Source organism: Rhipicephalus sanguineus, chromosome 3 (genome assembly GCF_013339695.2).
Source record: "Rhipicephalus sanguineus isolate Rsan-2018 chromosome 3, BIME_Rsan_1.4, whole genome shotgun sequence".
Taxonomy (NCBI): domain Eukaryota; kingdom Metazoa; phylum Arthropoda; class Arachnida; order Ixodida; family Ixodidae; genus Rhipicephalus; species Rhipicephalus sanguineus.
Window position 1 is genome coordinate 9590650 of NC_051178.1, and position 18058 is coordinate 9608707.

The following is an 18058-nucleotide window of genomic DNA, read 5'->3' on the forward strand; positions in this document are numbered from 1 at the left end:
CTTGCGCAGCTTTGCCTTCAGAAGATCTTGAATCTTTTCCGCCAGAATTCTTGAAATATTTTTCTCCACTTCAGCAGTGCTGACTTCTTTTTCTTGTCCCCAGTGCTTGAGTGTTTCTACAAATGAACAAGTCGATTTTCAGCATTAGAAAACAAAAAGTAGTGATTGCGGCAACAACAACTGGTACGCCATGCAGCCTGACCTTGGCTTTGAGCACTAAAGCTCCCGCACTGGATAGGAATGCGCATGACTTGTCAGTTTCACAAGCTCCACAAAACCCAAGTCATCCTGTTTGGCATCGGCCGCAGCGCGTGTGCACTGCAGCTGATGGCAATACACTCTGGTGCACAGTTTCATGTGAAACAGAATATATCAGTTGAGCACAGCAGCCTACAATACACCCCATTCAAATTTAGCCGAATTCAGAGATGCCTCTTTTCATAATTCTAGTACTAAGTTCAAGGGCATTTGTTTTCATCCTATATGTCAAACTTTAGGTTGACGACATTGCCATGCAAATAGCATAACTCTTGCTATCTCATTTTCGTCCATGCTGCCAGGCTGTGTAAAGGTGACCTATTGCATGCAACAGTATAGGCAACAGCTGTGCTACAGAAAACTATTCATGCAAGTTGTACCTGACACAACAAGCAGCTTCTCGGGCGTCAGGGGTTTCTTCGGCTGCTCCCCCAACGCTCTCTTCCTGGAGCAAACTGCTCCAGTTACACTCCTTGACGTCAGGACATCACTGCCCCATATCGCATGGGCAGTGTCCTTCACAACCAAGGTTGGTTTCCTGTTCGCAAATATTTTTTTGGCGCATGCACCGCTGATAGTGATCCCTTTCATCAAGTGGAACTGTGAAAAAGGAAAATCATGAAGCAACTTTAATTTCAGCTGCCTTGAGGTTACAAGATAAGACAGCATCAAGTTCAATACAAGCTATACACTGTAGCAGCAGCTGCCTTCAATGAATCTATGAGCAGAAAATAACTGTACTGTAAGCAACAATGAAACAAAAAATGCTGTATGTTACTTCTGGTAAGCGTACGGCAAAACTAACAAATTGTTTAGCCAATGCACCTGGCACAACACTAGAAGGTAGCACATGAATAGTAGGTACAGGTTATCACACTTGGCCATAGCCCATGAGTGGTTTGCTGCAAATCAAATTAAGTGAAATGTTATCACAGTCGCTCTGTTAGAGGTGATGCGCTTGTGCCTGTGCGGTTCATATAGTATATTCAGCTGCACATGAATGCAAAAACTATCAGCGAAATTGAGTATCTGCTTTAGAATTTTGCCATATTTCCTCCACACAGCACTGCTCGGGTGCTCAAGACGGGTGTTATCAGCACTGTACCCCTTGCAACAATACAGGATGAAGACTGTGTGCTGGTCACACCGGTGTTCATACTTTCCTTAAAAGTACACAGATTATAACTGCAGACTTGAGCATGCTAGAAAAAGCCCTTGCTCTATAAAAATAAAAATGGTAAACATTATACTGCAAGAAACAAGCTTTTGGAAAGCTTTTGTAGTTAGCTACACCATCTAAGATCTAAAGAGTAGTATGTACTGACATAAAAAAAGGTTAAGCATGAAAAACAGCTGAAGACAAAGTGACATTTAACTTTTTAGCACATTACTTAGAGAACCATCTTCCATATAAACAAAATCTCCATTGGGGCCTGCAAGGGAGATATAAATAAAGTCCTTGTCATGGCACAAAAAAAATTAATTTCAGAATATTGGAGGTCATATCTGAGCCTACCACTTACCTGGATGCGGAATGTTTTCTTTTTCTTCTTCACTAAGAACGCCGGTCCTTTCCTCTGCTTCTACAGCAGCAGATAAGCATGGTGCTACGCAATATTCAGGAATATTAAAAATGAATGATCTGGCAGCATACATAACTAATTGAAATGAACTTTACTGTCTATGAAAACAGAACTGTTACTTACAAGAAACACGTTCGCTGCAGGCCTTGTTGTTCATATCCAATGGATCTAAAGTTACAAAGATATACTGACAGTAACTGTCGCTTCAGTTTTGAAATGCAGGAAATTATTATAAAAGAAGCGAAGTACTTACTTCTGACCAAGCTTTCTGTTTCCTCTGCCACGTCAGAAAGTGCTGTAACAAAACGGATTCAGGTATAACAGTTTGCAATATATTGAGACATCAAAAACCTCAAGCCTGTTAAATTTGGATGCTTTTGTTGTACAGCCTCATAAAGTGCGAGTGTGCAGTGCTAGTTTCAGTATACCATATAGCACTGGCTGCTTCCGAAAGTTACGGTGAGATGCATACCTGTTAGTCGGTTTACTTTGAACTTTCAAACCGAAAATCACAGTGAAATGTAATGAACCAGACTGAGGCAAAAATTTTTTTAGCTTCAAAGTTTCATGGCTTGACTACGCTGTTTTGCAGTTTAAACTTTACTTTTACCTATCCACCTCCACTTTCGAAGAACCAACATCATTTCATTAGGACGGCACTAGTATCTCCTCCATTACCTACTGACAAAAACTGACACCTTGCTGCGATACAGCTGAACTTACACTTGGGAGTTAATTCATGCTGTGTACGATGGGCACTTTTGCAAAACAAATGAAAAGTGCAGCACTCTTTAAACTGGTTCAGGAAGCCGACTAAGTGCAGCCATATCTCTTATAAAACTTGCTTTGCACATACTGTTGAGCGAGTTGCTTAGACAAAAAGTAAATAAATAAATGAAAACCTGACTTCATAAGGCAGGACAAAGCCTGCTATATCATTGTCCCTGTGACATATAATATGCAGCTGATGCAGATTTTCTCAAGAGCATCACTGCATGCAGTTCTGATGGGAAACAAACCTGGCAACGTGCCTCGGCTGCAAGGTGCCCGGTCTTGTTTGACTGCAACTGCGTGTACATAAAAAAAATTATGAACAAATTTATATAGAGGCCCCATGAGCTGTCATTATTAAATCATTATCCCTATTGAAAATTTATCCACCATGTGGGATGGTGGATTCCACCATCCACCATTATGGTGGATTATGGTGCTGGAAGATGGTGGCACATGGTGTATGCTGGATGCTGGCGTATGATGGATGCTGGGAATAGCGGAGCGTAAAACGGCTCTACAGCGTCGGGACCATCGTGATTAGCTTTTACACATAAATAATTGTATAGAAGGCGATGTAGAAAGCATTAGTACAAAAAAAGAAAAAAAAAGCCGTATGCAAAAAAAAAAAAAAACTGCCGCCACCGGGAATCGAACGTGCGACCTTCGGATCTCGAGCCGAGTACTTTACCACTACGCCACGCTGACAGTTGCTTTGAGTTTTGCAAAATGACTAGTCAACATACGAATACACCGTTTGGCTTCAGCTTTGTATGTCTCATACTGGACACAGACGCGATCTTCACATCGTACTAAAATTTGCATAGTTATTAAACGCGAACAAACTGCTGCCGGTAACGAATGGCACGTCGATAATGGCAACAGCGCTAACTTTCTTGTAGAATTCACAACGTAACTCCGAAAAAAGTGTCAAGTGGACCGAGGAGCGGGTATAGTGAACCGAATGTTACAGCTAAGTTTAATTGCCGTTTCTCGCTTTTTCCAAAGGGCGACATGTGCAGAGGCTTTATGTCGACTCAAATCTCATTCGATAAATACGCGCGTACAGTTGATTGACTATTGTGATGCTTTTTTCGCGCAACCTACAGCGCAGCCGTGCCAGCGCACTGATCTGACGCTGTATCATTAGCTACAACTGCAGAACAGCTCGGCCAAACGCAAGTGCAGTGCGCGGGAAAAATATGCCATCATATTGGTTCAGTAAGGTGTTCGAATTGACAAGTCTATGTTCTCGCATACGTGTCAGAGAAGCGCCGGCGAGTGCGACCGGCGGCGGTTGGTGAGCGGAGGCGTTTGCTGGAAGCGCGTCGCATCTATGCTGATCGCTTCTTGTGCGGACACCGTACACAAGAAAAAACGCTTCATTTAGGTTAGCCGATGCCACAGCTGTGCTGTAAAGTCATTCGTACTCATCGGAATCGTGTATCCTGAAACTCAGAAGTGCCGATAACACGTAGACGGACTCGGTCGGTAAGCTATGTCTAACCTTTGGTGGCAATCATGGTGGTAGAATATGATGGTGGAAGTGATACTTGGTCGGGCTTATCTCGACGCAGGCCGAAGGTAAAAGTTTGTGCATTTTAGCTTCGCACGCATTTCCACTGTTACCTTAAAGTGCCGCTGAGGTAAGTGAGTGTGCAAGAATTGCCAGAGTTGCGTTTCTAGCGTGACGGTATAAGCGGCGGCTGTTTTCTGGTCTACCCGCTGGAAGGGCTCATTTACTTCTCGGCAACTGCGCGCCGATGTAACACAGATACTGTCGCTGTTCACACCGACACTTCTAGACTTGTAAACATCACAATGGAGCAGCACATCGCGGATGTAAACCTGATAAGTACGTGCGTAAAATGTAAACATTCACGGCTGCTGTGCTCCACAAATCTTGAGGCGGTTACGCCGCATGAATAAAAAAAAAGCGTGCTGAAAAGCTTAATGATCGGCGTTGGCTTCTTTGAACTGTAAACATATTTTTCTACACATTGAACAGCAAAACACTAGAAGTGACAGTGATTTCACATAATGTCACGTGCACTTCCATCACGCCACCGTCATCCAGCTTGTTCACCAAGCCATCCACCGAAACACGTTTTGCTCGCCACCATCAGCCAGCATTTTCCACTTAACACCAAAAAAAGCTCGCCACCACCACCACCATCTGCCACCATTTTTCCACTCTCGCCACCATCAGCCAGCATTTTCCACTTAACACCAAAAGAAGCTCACCACCACCACCACCATCTGCCACCATTTTTCCACTCTCGCCACCATCAGCCAGCATTTTCCACTTAACACCAAAAGAAGCTCGCCACCACCACCACCATCTGCCACCATTTTTTCCACTCTCGCCATCATCAGCCATTATGACCACCACAGTTTCCACCACATCCACTATTGTTTCCACCTTGTCCACCATGAATTCCAGCATCCACCAACCCACGATTTTCAATAGGGATGCAGCTTTGGCAAAGTGATTAATGCAGAGCTAAAAGCATTCTTACGCTCAAAAATTTTGCTCTCCAGGCATCTCTGAAGGCTTGCAACCTGCTGCTTTAGAAATCTGTTTTCCTGCTGCAGCTCTTCAGAGCGCAATTTCCACAGATCTCTATCCTTCTCAAGCTCTTTTTGCGCCAGCACCTTCGTTCTCGCCTTCCAGACTTCTTTCTTCTTCTTCATTTGAAGAAGCTCTGTCTTTGCGCATAATTCATCGCTATCCGATGACTCGCTGTAGGATGAGCTGCTTGTCCCTTTACTTGGCTGAAAATTCATCACATGATTATGTTTAAGGCCGTAAAATGAAGGTTGCTTTCAGTAACGTCGCTTCTTTTATATATAAAGTCCAATGCACTAAAGAGAAAATGGCACTTACCTGAGCTCTAGGTTTCTGCCCAGACTGTGCCTTTTTGTGCGCGTCTTCAAGATTCTTTTTCAGGATTTTTTCATACAAGTTTTTTTTTTGCATTTGCTTTGTCGTTCTTTTGTCTCTGAAAGAGAAGAAAACAAGTACTGATTCGATGCGAGCTCAGCAAGTTTACGACTACGTTTCATAAAGTAGGCAGCAGATAGCAACCTTTTTTTCAGCCCTTTTTCTTTTTGCATGCGATTCCTCATCATCATCTGCAGACGTTTCTTGCACATGTATTTTGGGGATCACCACCCTCTTGGCCCGCGTTTTCTCGTGGGCATCGCTTTCGCTCTCTGTAAGAAATTACGACTATGAAATTGGAACTGTAACATTTTACACACGCTGATACATACCTGCCAGCATCAAGACTTGCGTGTTGTACAACCCGCTGTTGGTGTCGTCCACAGGGTCGTGCCAATAGGCGTTGTACACAGAGCGGTTGTCGTAGTCGCTGGTGTCTTTAGGGTCAAAATTTTCGATGTCATGCACGTGTATAACGTGTGACCGATTGTCATGATCGTTTAGGAAACGCACAACAGCAAACATGGTGGTGCTGAACAAACAAGGTGCTAAAAAATGGCAAAACGTGCGCCGAAAATACCATACACACGGTTCCCAGAGAGAATCTGAAGCACGTGCGTCGTGCGTCGCACACACCTCCTAGTGGCCAGACTAGGGGGTGTTGAGCGGCTGCCTGCATGACAAAATAAATAATAAACAAATAATGATCGCTTTAAATATAAAAACTGTAAACAAGTCTAAAGACTAGTATTATACACAAATTATGCGTAACCAGTAATGAATCAGTCATAATTAAACTGATATGCGTCCCTGGTGGAATGTGGCACGTGTAGCCGGACGCTGCAATCCAACTTCATACAATCCAATCCAAGTCGTTTTCTTGTGTGCGTGTGAAACCTGGCGTTAACGGCGTGTTGAAGCTTTTCAGTGTGTTTGCAGTGCGAGAGCGACATTTGCATGGACCTGCACTGGGGAGAGTATGCGTCGTAGAAAGGAATACCTCAACCCAGGCAGCGCCTCCGCCATCCCATATTCCACGAAAACGTATCTTGAAAGATCAGCCCGGCGCGTGCAGCAATCACGTGGACTGCAGCAGGACACAAGTGTCATTGCCGGGTTAAGCCATGCGCCTGCTCCGGCTGCGCTTGGTGACGCGCAGACGCCTGCACAGACTGATGCTGAAGACCACGGGGACTCTGAATCGGCGCATGAAGCGGCCTCAAGTGACGAGCCGCAGCCTTCCGTAGGCGCAGAAATGACAGAAGAGCCGCAGGGAGATCTTGGTAGTTTTTCCAGTGACGATTTGCTGGCATTGACAGTAAATTTTGTTATAGAATTTGGCATTCCTTGGAAGGGAGTCGAAGCCCTCCAAAAGTTGATTATGCACGTACTTGCACGGCACGATATACCAGCTACAAAATATCGGTTCAAGAAGAGTGTTGGGGCAGAAATAAATGCCGCCCGTTCCCACTTCTACTGTGGAAACTGCATGACGCTCCTTGCCGAAACAAGTGGCGACCTCTCCGAGCGAAACGCAGTGCGGGTAACGTGCACCGAGTGCGGGCAACGTTACAACGGCCCGCAGATGCTACGAGATAGCCACTTTTTCATAACGCTGCCCATCGCAAAGTTGCTGTCTTCGTTACTTGCAGAAAATGATGCCAGCACTGCACTCCACGAAAGACTCGATTCAATACACAAGAGTATGTCTGTTGACAAAGATCAAATGTCAGATATAACAGATGGCAGCCTATACAGAGCACTTAGGCACAAATTGACGTCAAAAAATGACATCACCCTCACTGTTAATAGTGATGGCAGCCCCGTCTTCAAATCGTCAAAGTTTTCTGTGTGGCCCATTCAAGTGATGGTGAATGAACTCCCAGTGCACATTAGGCAGAAAAATGTGCTTGTGTCTGCCCTATGGTATGGCCAGAAACATCCCGACATGACTCTTCTATTGAACACATTTGTAGAACAAATGGACGGCTTGTCAACCAACGGCATCACATGGAAGGCAGGCAACGAAACTGTGCATTCCAAGGTAATTCTTTCTAAATATTAAAGCTGCTTGAACTACTCAGCCTCAGGACATTCTAGTTTGTAAACGCTGCATTGAGCTGGCATGCACAGCCTTGACTCCTGACAGGGTACAGTGATGTACCAGCTAGTTTCTTTCAGTCATCATGGAATTCAGGGCACTTGGAGACGATGACACAATGCAGATCGGCACAATAGTTCAGCATCATTGTGTGCGGCGTTTTCCATTGCGTCTTTATCTCCAAATACTGTCAATTCCCAAGTGTCTAAGTTGTATTTACTGTCTTGTGTTTACTGTAACTCCTACAACTTACGGGGAGCACGTCCATTTATGCAAAAGCAAAAGCACAAACAGTTCATCTTGTAAATGCATTGTTGTCCATTAAAAACTGTAAATAACATTCCCTACACTTTCCTTGGCCTCATTATCTGCTGCATCAATTTGTGTCTAACAAAGAAAACAAGCCCTCTGTCCATTTCCCTTTTGTTTTACTTTGTTGCAAGAGTAGGTATGGCTAACAGCTGCAGCTTGTACTTTGAAATATAAATATATGTTTTCCTTGCTCACGCAGGTGTACTGCTTCAGCTGATGCACCAGCACGGGCAGCCATGCAGCACATAACACAGTTTAATGGCTATTACGGCTGTGGATGGTGCTTGCATCCTGGTGCAGCTGTGGATGGTTAGTAAAGATATCTCATAACTGCAGAACATAGTCACATTTCTGGTTAGATGTGTTGAGGCAGCTTTTCTCTCTGTTTTAGCACTTTTTATGTAAACCAGGCCTGTAGCCAGAAACTTCTCTTTTTTTTTGGGGGGGGGGGGGCACTTGGTGAAGGCCTTGGCTGTTTGAGGAGGAACCCCTATTTTCATTATTTATTTTCGGTAAAACACCCCCTCACCCAAATTTCAGGGGGGGGGGGCTAGGGCAACCCCCCTTGCTACGGGCCTGGTAAACACGTACTATGTTCAGTGTATCTGGCTTTGCCCTTTTAAAGACGATAGTCTTTCTTGGGGAACTTAAACGCAGAAATTTTGGTCTGTCTTTCTGTCTGTCTTTCTGTCTGTCCTTCTGTCTGTCTTTCTGTTTGTCGGCACGTCCCTCGATTCAGCATCTCGGCCAAAGTTGAACCACTTGCCCAAGGGCCAGCCATCGTTAACGGCTGAGTAGCTTCATACTTGTGTACACTGTTGATCAAAAAGCCAACATTACGCATATCTGAGGCGCAACATCACTAGGTAAGTGTTAGGCGGTGTGTTCCTTTAACAGAAAATACATAGATACGCAATTTTAAAGACCTTGATGGTATGCGTTTAACGTTGAGACAGTAACGCGTTTATTAAAAGATTGCCACAGCTGAAGCGATCAGCGGTCCAAGCCGAGCAAGCGCGAGCGCCAACAACAACCGTCTTCGTCTTCTTCTTTCGCAGGCGTTCTTGTCTGCGCCCTACCATGTTACAAATCACTCCACCGCGGAAAAGGAGCCATCCTGGCGACCTAAGGAACAGGTACAACTGGTGGGTCATAATGCGGCTTCAGTCGATCGACGTGAACAGTCTCGCGGCCGCGATGACGGCGGTCCGTAGATGATTGAACAGGCTCAATCATATAGTTAACTGGGGATGCTTGACGTAGGACGCGGTAGGGGCCTTCGTATTTAGGCAGTAGCTTTGTGGAAAGGCCAGGAGCGCAGGAGGGAACGCGAAGCCACACCAACGTTCCAGGTGAATACGACTGAGGAGGCAGGTTTTCGTCGTGACGGTCCTTCTGGCCCTAATCGCCCTACAATGTTTCAACCGTAGTTTCTTAAGGTGCGCTGAAAATGCGACTGCGCTGAAACTTGTCTTCCTCCGTGCCCTCTGCACAAGCTCATGTTGTGTTTCCGTTTCGGTTCAGTATTGCATTGTACGAATGACAGGGGGCGCCGTTCTTCCATTCCTGTTTTACCCAGGCGACGTGTAAGTAAGAGAGTTTGTGGAGAGTACTCGTTGAGTGCGGACGTTTCTTCTCCTTCGGCGCATCGCGCCAAACAGCGTGTTCGGGCTGGCCGGCGTCCCGTGCACCGGTCGCGTTGGTCACCGCCGGTCTTCGCCTGCCGCTGCGCCGGGACTACCAGCCCGCAACACAGCACTCGTGTTTCCCGACGTATTGCCAGATGGCGTCCATATCTCACGTAGCGCCTCTCCTATCGTCTTTAGACGACATTTGCAGCGACGCACGCAGATACGCGGCCAATTTTTCATCTCAGAAGCAAAAATGTACCTTATGTAGTAGCATTTCAATGTTTCAAAATTCTGGCATTGTCAGCTTTTGGAAATGTGTTGTGGAAGTGAATTCTCGGAAATGCCATTGCAAACAAGTGTGCCAATATTTAAAATTAAGCTTAACTGTGTGAGATCTTCACAATTTAACTTCTAGATTTACGTGGTTTTAATTTTTTTTTCTTACTATGCCAAACAGGAACTGTCAAGTATCCTGTGGACACTGTTGCACCTAACAGGACGGCAGAAGGCACAAAGAAGATTATGATTGAGGCTGCTGAAGCTGGAAGCCCGATTCAGGGTGCAAAAGGCATCACACCTTTGATTAACCTTCAGCACTTTAATATAATCTGGGGTGTCACTGATCCCGTTAATCGGGTTGGCAATCGCCGGGCGGATTCTAAGGACTGGCGTCAAGGCCCTCCGAAAACGCACCACGAAAGCGCGGACAATTTAGAGTTGGTCCTTTGGTGCGCCAGCGAACGCCGGTTGTGGTCCAAAGACCGAGTCAGAGCCGAGAGTCGACAACACAAACGAAACGAAATATATTCTCAGTTAAGGCAATACAAATAACACAAACACGTGCACACTCGGCTGGTACAAGTTACAGCTTCACAATATAACTCAGATGGTGTTACACAACGGGAGCTAAACAAACAGATCACGCGCTACAAATGCAATCGCATGCATTACAACTATTCAATGACCGTTAAAGTCCTGAATATACAATGGCGTATCCAGTCCCCAATACTTGGACGGTAACCGAATGCTTCTCTTCTAGGAAACACTCACGCCAGCTCCAGCGTTGATCGTCGTAGCTCAACCGTCGTCGTGTCTTGTCACGGCTCACACGGTGTCGTCATCGGATTCTTCCAAATCGACGCTCGACTGACCGCACACCATCATAAACACGTCTTCTTTGGCTAACGGAGCCACACTTCGCATAACTTCACCATCACCGGGCCGACTGACTCACTCCTGTCTCGATTCTCTCACTGACTACTCTGCCTCGTCGTTTGCACGCTTTTATCCCTTCTTCCCCGGTTTCTAGAAGCGTCGGGATGTTTCTTCTGCGTGCAGTACAGCTAAGCCTGGGGAAAGGGCGAGAGCTTTCTCGTATGTTCGAATCGCGACGGCATCGCTCGCGGATGCGTCACCCTCTCCTTCTAGAAAGATCCAGGCCTTGCCAGGCGTTCGATCGTGTTTACGGCGTCTGGCTCGAGTGGGTGAGGAGGATGCGGCGCGCCGGCGTCTTTTGATGCTTGTTTTTTCGTCTTTCGCGCTTCTTGGGCGCGCGATTCGCGCCGTTCTGTCTCGTAGCAGTTTGAAAGCGGCCTCGCGCGCGCTTTATAACGCGATCGTTTGTGACACTGCCCCCCACTTCAAGAATATTATCACATAATATTCAAACAACACAAACGAGCGCGCACATACACATCCAAAAATGTCCCACATACAGAGTCCATAACTCAGTCCACACACAATGCGCGTCACATTCATAATAGAACTCTGAATACAATTCACAGGGCATTTCAATGTCGAAATATAAACCCAAGTACATAAGTACAAAACGCCATCATACATTTCGTATAAAACAATGCGAACGCACAAAACAAAGCTCTTCAATTATAATGCATATACAATTATATCGATAGCATTGTACACATAAAATAACGCAAGTAACACTTCGGCTCACTAGCCATACACACTCGACACAGGGAATAATAACACTTCAACATTTTCAAACTCAAAACACTTCAAACACTTTCGAATTCAAATTCGGCTAAGGTAATCGGCCCCGACGTTCTCGCTTCCCTTGATATGTTCGACTCTGAACTGATACTCCTGGAGAAGCAAACTCCACCTCAAAACCCTGCTGTTAAGTTGTTTAGCTTGCTTGATGTAACGGAGCGGCTGGTGGTCTGTCTGTACCAAGAAAGGCACCCCGTATAGGTACATATTAAATTTCTGGATCCCCCAGACCAAAGCGAGGCATTCCCTTTCTATGGTGCTATAGGAGGCTTCTCGGGGAAGCAATTTGCGGCTGGCATAGGCTATAGGGTGGAGAGTTCCCTCATGCGACTGCATGAGTACCGCGCCGAGACTGGTGTCGGAAGCGTCGGTGCGTAGTACGAATTCCTTCGATAGGTCGGGGAGGCGAAGCACTGGGGGGCTCGAAATGCATTGCTTGAGCTTAGTAAACGCCTCCTCGTGTGTCGCGGTCCATTTGACAACGTTGTTTTCGCCCTTCTTGGTCAGGTCTGTGAGTGGGCTGCTGATCTCGGCGTAATTTGGAATAAACTCCCGGTAGTAACTGGTTAACCCAAGGAAGGCTCGTACCTGCCGCTTCGTCTTCGGTGCGGGTGCGGCTTGGATTTTGCTGAGGGTTTTCCCAAGTGGCGCAAGTTTGTTTTGCCCAATGCGGTGTCCGAGGAAATCAATCTCGTCCGTTCCGAATTCGCACTTGCTAGGCCTCACTGTCAATCCTGCTGCTTCAATTCGGACGAAGAGTTGTCTCAGGGACGACAGGTGTTCCTCCCAGGTTGCGCTTGTTATGAGCACGTCATCGTAGTAGTGCTCGACGCCGGGTATTCCCTCGGTAATTAGTCGCATCAGCCGGGCGAAAACGGCGGGTGCCGTTTTGATGCCGAAGGGCATGTAGCGAAACTGGTATAGGCCGGACTTCGTTGAAAAAGCAGTCTTGGGTTTGGATTGTTGGGAAAGCGGGATTTGCCAGTATCCCTTTACGAAATCCAGCTTAGAGAAATAATTCTTGTTCGCGGCACTGGCAAAAACGGCGTCCGCCCTGGGCATGGGTTCTGAGTCTGCGATTACGACGTTATTCAGGCGCCGGAAATCAACCACGAAACGCTTGGTTTTGTCCGGTTTGTCCACGAGCAACACTGGGGAATTATAGGGCGACTTTGAGACTTCGATTATGTCAAGAGCCTTCATTTGCTGCACCTCGGCCTCTATGTCCTTCGACGTAGCAAATGGTAACGGGTATTGTTTGACGTGAACCGGGGTGTCCGTCGTGAGTTCGAGGTGGCACTCTACCCAGTCTGTCTTGCCCGGGACGTTGGAAAATATTCGGGAGCACGCTGACATGGTTTCCTCCAACTCCTCCTTTTGTTGGACAGTCAACTTGGGGGAGATTTTAACGTCCTCGATCCCTTCTGTTTTCACGAATTCCGGGACGGGAATCTCTTGCTCTTCACCCGTGTCGATGACCCCTACAATGGCTTGGCATTGATTGGGTGTGTCTTGGTTCGCTTCCCGCTCTGCGTACCGTTTCAGTAGGTTGGCGTGGAAAATCCTCGACCCGCTCGGTGTCCTTACGGCGTAATCGAGGTCTCCAACGGTCGCCTGGACTTCGAACGGTCCCTTCCAATGCAACAAGAGCTTGTTGTTGTCGGTCGGGAGCAAGATGAGGACTTTATCTCCTGGTTTGAATGTTCGATCCTTTGCCTTCCGATTGTAGTTTTTAGCATACCGTGCTCCCGCCTTTCGAAGTTCTTCGTGAGCTAGACGACACGTTTCTTCCAAGCGATTTCGCAAATCCAATACGTACTGGTAGGTTGTCTTCAGGTCGTCATCCAGCTCTTGGTTTGTCCATACTTCTTTTAGGATCGCCAGAGGTCCTCGGACGTGTCGCCCGTATAGTAGTTCAAACGGTGAGAAACCGAGGCTCGCTTGCGGTACTTCCCTATATGCAAATAGCAACGGACCTAGAAATCGATCCCAGTTTTTCGGTTTTTCCGCACACATTCGCTTCAGCATCATTTTTAGTGTGCCATTAAATTTTTCTACCATTCCGTTGGCCATCGGGTGATAGGGGGTGGTATGAAGCTGCCGCACTGACAGAAGGCGTGCCACTTCCTTCATTAGCTCCGACGTAAAGTTGGTACCCCTATCACTGAGGATTTCTCTCGGTACGCCGACACGGGAGAACATTTCGACTAGAGCCTCTGCTACTCGTTCCGTCTCTATGCTCGGCAGTGCCACGGCGTCTGGGTAGCGTGTGGCGCAATCCATGAGTGTCAAGATATAGCGGTTCCCTCGTCCGGATGGTGGGTGGATAGGGCCTACTATATCAATGGCTACTCGCTTGAAGGGTGTGTCGATCACAGGCGATTTGCCAAGGAAAACATGTGGCACCCTTCCTTTCGGCACTGTTCGTTGGCAAATATCGCATGAAGCCACGAAGCGTTTCACGTCGGCTGTGACTCCGGGCCAGAAGAATTCTTCTTGAATCCGGTCCCTAGTTTTCTCGGCTCCCAAGTGTCCAGCCATAATTCCATCGTGTGCCAGCTTCATCACAGTTTCCCGGCGGTTCTTTGGCACCACAAGTTGTCGTATTTGTCGTCCATTTTTCTCCGTATAATATCTGTAGAGTAGGCCACCGTCTTGCTTGAACTCTATCGCGCAATTACTGTTACGGCATTTCAAATCCTTTCCAATTTGTGCGTAGCACATTTTTAAGGACCCGTCTTGCTTTTGTTCCTCAGCGTAATTCTGGGCCGGATCTTCCTCGGAATGGGGCGTGAGAAGAGGCTGGAATGGCCCTGACTGGGCTTTAGATTGAGCTCGGGTTACAACTGCCGCGGTATTCTCTTCGACCTTGACCGTTTCGTCGTGGGGTTCCTCGATCGACGGTGGATCGATATTCAATTCCTCTTTCAGAGGTTCAGGGTGATCTGCTGATCGGGCTCCCTCGACGTTTCCCACGGTTAGGTCGTACAATGGATTGTCCATGCACAGGGCAGTAACTCTCCCGCTGAGGTAAGGGGTCTCAACCTCAATCTTGGCTTCGGGAAGCATTCGAATCGAATGATCAATCAGGCGAACTGGTTTGGTCTTGCCTGTGAACTCATTGTCTCGGACCAATTCCTTTCGCACGATCACTGTGGTACATCCAGTATCTCTTAGAACCGTTATACGCTTTCCCGCCATTCTTCCGGCAAGCACGGGCGATCCTTTAACCAAGGTTCCCGAGTACGAAGTCATGACGGCATTGGCAACTGGAATTTCCTTCCCGCTTCTTGGCTCGACAAACTGGTCACTGTTGTCCCCTTCACACCCTTCTGGCAGCGTAGACACACAAGATACCTGGGGAATCTCCTTTCCCCCGCTGCGGCACGCGTCGGCTTTGTGTCCCGTTCGCCCGCATTTAAAACATTTCGCCACACCGGGACGTGAAAAGTTGGTCCGACAACTGTTAGCGCGATGGCCCAGTCGGTTACACAAGTAACATCTCGCAGCGCCATCCTGAGAATTCTTCTTTTCTTCGGGTGCCGATTTCTTCGAATCTGTAGGAACCTCCTTTTTTACTTTGGCCAGATTCGTGCCACCTTGCGCTTCCAAGAATTGATCGGCCAACTCAAGCATGTCGTCAAGCGATTTAGCTTTCCTCTCTTTCAGATACAGCGACAGGCTCGGGTGGCAACTGGTGAGAAATTGCTCTCTGATTAGAAGCTCTCTAAGCTCACCGTACTCCTGCGCCGTCTCTGAAAGTTCGATCCACCTGTCAAAATAATGGCTGAGCCGCGCGGCATACTGCGTTGCCGTCTCGCCATCAGCTGGCTTTCCCGTACGGAACCGATCTCGGAAGCCTTCCACGGTGAATCGAAATCGTTTCAGCAAAGCAGCTTTCACTTTCGTGTAATTAGCTGCATCGGTAGGTGTCAGCCTACCGTACACACTGAGCGCTTCGCCACTCAAACAAGTGCTCAAAGCAGTTGCCCATTGCTGTTCCGGCCAATTTTGGCTTCTAGCTATTGTCTCAAACCTGTGCAGGTATGCATCAAGGTCATCTTTCCTCTCGTCAAACGCCACAAGCAGTTTGCTTGGGTTCAAACGGAAGCTATGATCTTCCCTTTCGCTGCTCTCCACTCTAGCCTGGACGGGAGTCTCTGTGCGCTGCTGCAAACGGAGCCGTTCGAGTTCCAATTCGTGCTGCCGTTGCCTTTCTCTCTCAGCCATCTCAGCTTGCATCTGTCTCTCTTGCGCCTCTCTTTCTTCTCTCTCCCTCTCAGCTGCTAGCCTCTCTCTCTCCAGCTCTGCTTCTCTCTCTTTGGTGGCCCTCTCAGCCGCCAACCTCTCTCTTTCAAGCTCTGCTTTCAGCTGTTGTTCCTTCATCTCTCTTTCTTCCTTAGCTCGTTCTCTTTCTTCTTTTTCCTTTTGGCTGACCCACTTTCGTAATTCGGCCCCAGACAGACCCATCTTCTCACCAAGGGCAACTAATTTTTCGAGATCCATGATGCCCGTCAAACAAAACCTAGCCGCGTGCACGAAATATCTGCCTAACTTCGAATACCAAACACTCTCTGCGCACAGGTTAGCGAGAACGCGGTGCAACACACAAAAATCGTTCGCAAGCACTATCAACGTCTCAAGGCTCTTTCTCCCTACTTTGGACACACTGTGCACCAAAAGGTCCTGTGTCGCGGACGCCAGAATAATTGTCACTGATCCCGTTAATCGGGTTGGCAATCGCCGGGCGGATTCTAAGGACTGGCGTCAAGGCCCTCCGAAAACGCACCACGAAAGCGCGGACAATTTAGAGTTGGTCCTTTGGTGCGCCAGCGAACGCCGGTTGTGGTCCAAAGACCGAGTCAGAGCCGAGAGTCGACAACACAAACGAAACGAAATATATTCTCAGTTAAGGCAATACAAATAACACAAACACGTGCACACTCGGCTGGTACAAGTTACAGCTTCACAATATAACTCAGATGGTGTTACACAACGGGAGCTAAACAAACAGATCACGCGCTACAAATGCAATCGCATGCATTACAACTATTCAATGACCGTTAAAGTCCTGAATATACAATGGCGTATCCAGTCCCCAATACTTGGACGGTAACCGAATGCTTCTCTTCTAGGAAACACTCACGCCAGCTCCAGCGTTGATCGTCGTAGCTCAACCGTCGTCGTGTCTTGTCACGGCTCACACGGTGTCGTCATCGGATTCTTCCAAATCGACGCTCGACTGACCGCACACCATCATAAACACGTCTTCTTTGGCTAACGGAGCCACACTTCGCATAACTTCACCATCACCGGGCCGACTGACTCACTCCTGTCTCGATTCTCTCACTGACTACTCTGCCTCGTCGTTTGCACGCTTTTATCCCTTCTTCCCCGGTTTCTAGAAGCGTCGGGATGTTTCTTCCGCGTGCAGTACAGCTAAGCCTGGGGAAAGGGCGAGAGCTTTCTCGTATGTTCGAATCGCGACGGCATCGCTCGCGGATGCGTCACCCTCTCCTTCTAGAAAAATCCAGGCCTTGCCAGGCGTTCGATCGTGTTTACGGCGTCTGGCTCGAGTGGGTGAGGAGGATGCGGCGCGCCGGCGTCTTTTGATGCTTGTTTTTTCGTCTTTCGCGCTTCTTGGGCGCGCGATTCGCGCCGTTCTGTCTCGTAGCAGTTTGAAAGCGGCCTCGCGCGCGCTTTATAACGCGATCGTTTGTGACATGGGGCTTTACCCCAGATTATATGCATTGTGTGCTTCTAGGTGTGGCACGGCAGATAACAGAGGACTGGCTCTCTGACGTAGGAGAGCCTTACTACATTGGGGCACCACAAACAGTGGCGGCCATTGATGAACGTTTGTGCTCCATAAAGCCGCATAGTTGTGTGCCGCGACTACCACGTTCAGTTTCTCTGAGGAAGTATTGGAAAGCCTCAGAGTGGCAACAATGGCTCTTGTATTTTTCGTTGCCGTGTCTGGAAGGCGTACTTCCACGGCAATATCTTAAACATTTTGCTTTACTTGTGAAGGGTATTTCCCTTCTTCTGCAGGACACAGTGTCCCTCAGCGACATATCTGTGAGCACAGACTGTTTGGTAAAGTTCGTGGTAGACATGCAGTTTCTCTACGGAGTAAAAAGCATGACTTTCAATGTGCATCAATTGTTGCACATTGCTCAGAGTGCTGTGCACCAAGGACCACTTTGGGCACATTCCTGCTTTGCATTTGAGTCCAATATTGGTCAACTTAAGCAACTGGTCACATCAGCAAAAGGTGCCCCGCTGCAGATTGTAGAGCGCTTAATGATGGCCAGCAACTTTAGGAGCCTGAAGGCTTCAGCTAGCCCTCGCACTCTGAAGTTTTTGACAAAAGCTGGCCCACCAAATAGTAAAGGTGCTTTACTCCTCAGCAAGCCCCGAGCTGTGTCTGACCAACTGCTTCACCTCG

At 47.6% G+C, this 18058-nt stretch overlaps 1 protein-coding gene and 1 pseudogene across 2 annotated transcripts; one reads left to right on the plus strand and one right to left on the minus strand.

The window, feature by feature from the left end:
• Window positions 1-1546: 1546 nt before the first annotated feature.
• LOC119386445 (uncharacterized) lies at window positions 1547-6139 on the minus strand. Of its 2 annotated transcripts, XM_037653737.2 has the most exons (8): window positions 5889-6139; window positions 5701-5828; window positions 5500-5614; window positions 5132-5387; window positions 2861-2908; window positions 2095-2136; window positions 1782-2009; window positions 1654-1691 (listed from the first exon to the last, which is right to left on the minus strand). In XM_037653737.2, the coding sequence occupies exons 2-7, from the start codon at window positions 5766-5768 to the stop codon at window positions 1957-1959; spliced, it is 582 nt and encodes a 193-aa protein (XP_037509665.2). In that variant the 5' UTR covers window positions 5769-5828; window positions 5889-6139; the 3' UTR covers window positions 1654-1691; window positions 1782-1956. The 2 variants fall into 2 exon arrangements, with proteins under 2 accessions (XP_049269098.1, XP_037509665.2); XM_049413141.1 differs by having other exon boundaries at window positions 1547-2136.
• A 541-nt stretch (window positions 6140-6680) lies between these two features.
• LOC119386447 (uncharacterized) lies at window positions 6681-17765 on the plus strand (annotated as a pseudogene).
• The last annotated feature ends 293 nt before the right edge of the window (window positions 17766-18058 follow it).

Coding starts and splice junctions, on each gene's coding strand:
- LOC119386445 (XM_049413141.1), bottom strand. CDS start 5,768: ATGTGCAAGAAACGTCTGCAGATGATGATGAGGAATCGCATGCAAAAA. Junction 5,615..5,700: donor GAAAAAGGGCTGAAAAAAAG/GTTGCTATCTGC, acceptor CTTCTCTTTCAG/AGACAAAAGAACGACAAAGC. Junction 2,137..2,860: donor CAGCCGAGGCACGTTGCCAG/GTTTGTTTCCCA, acceptor GTTTTGTTACAG/CACTTTCTGACGTGGCAGAG.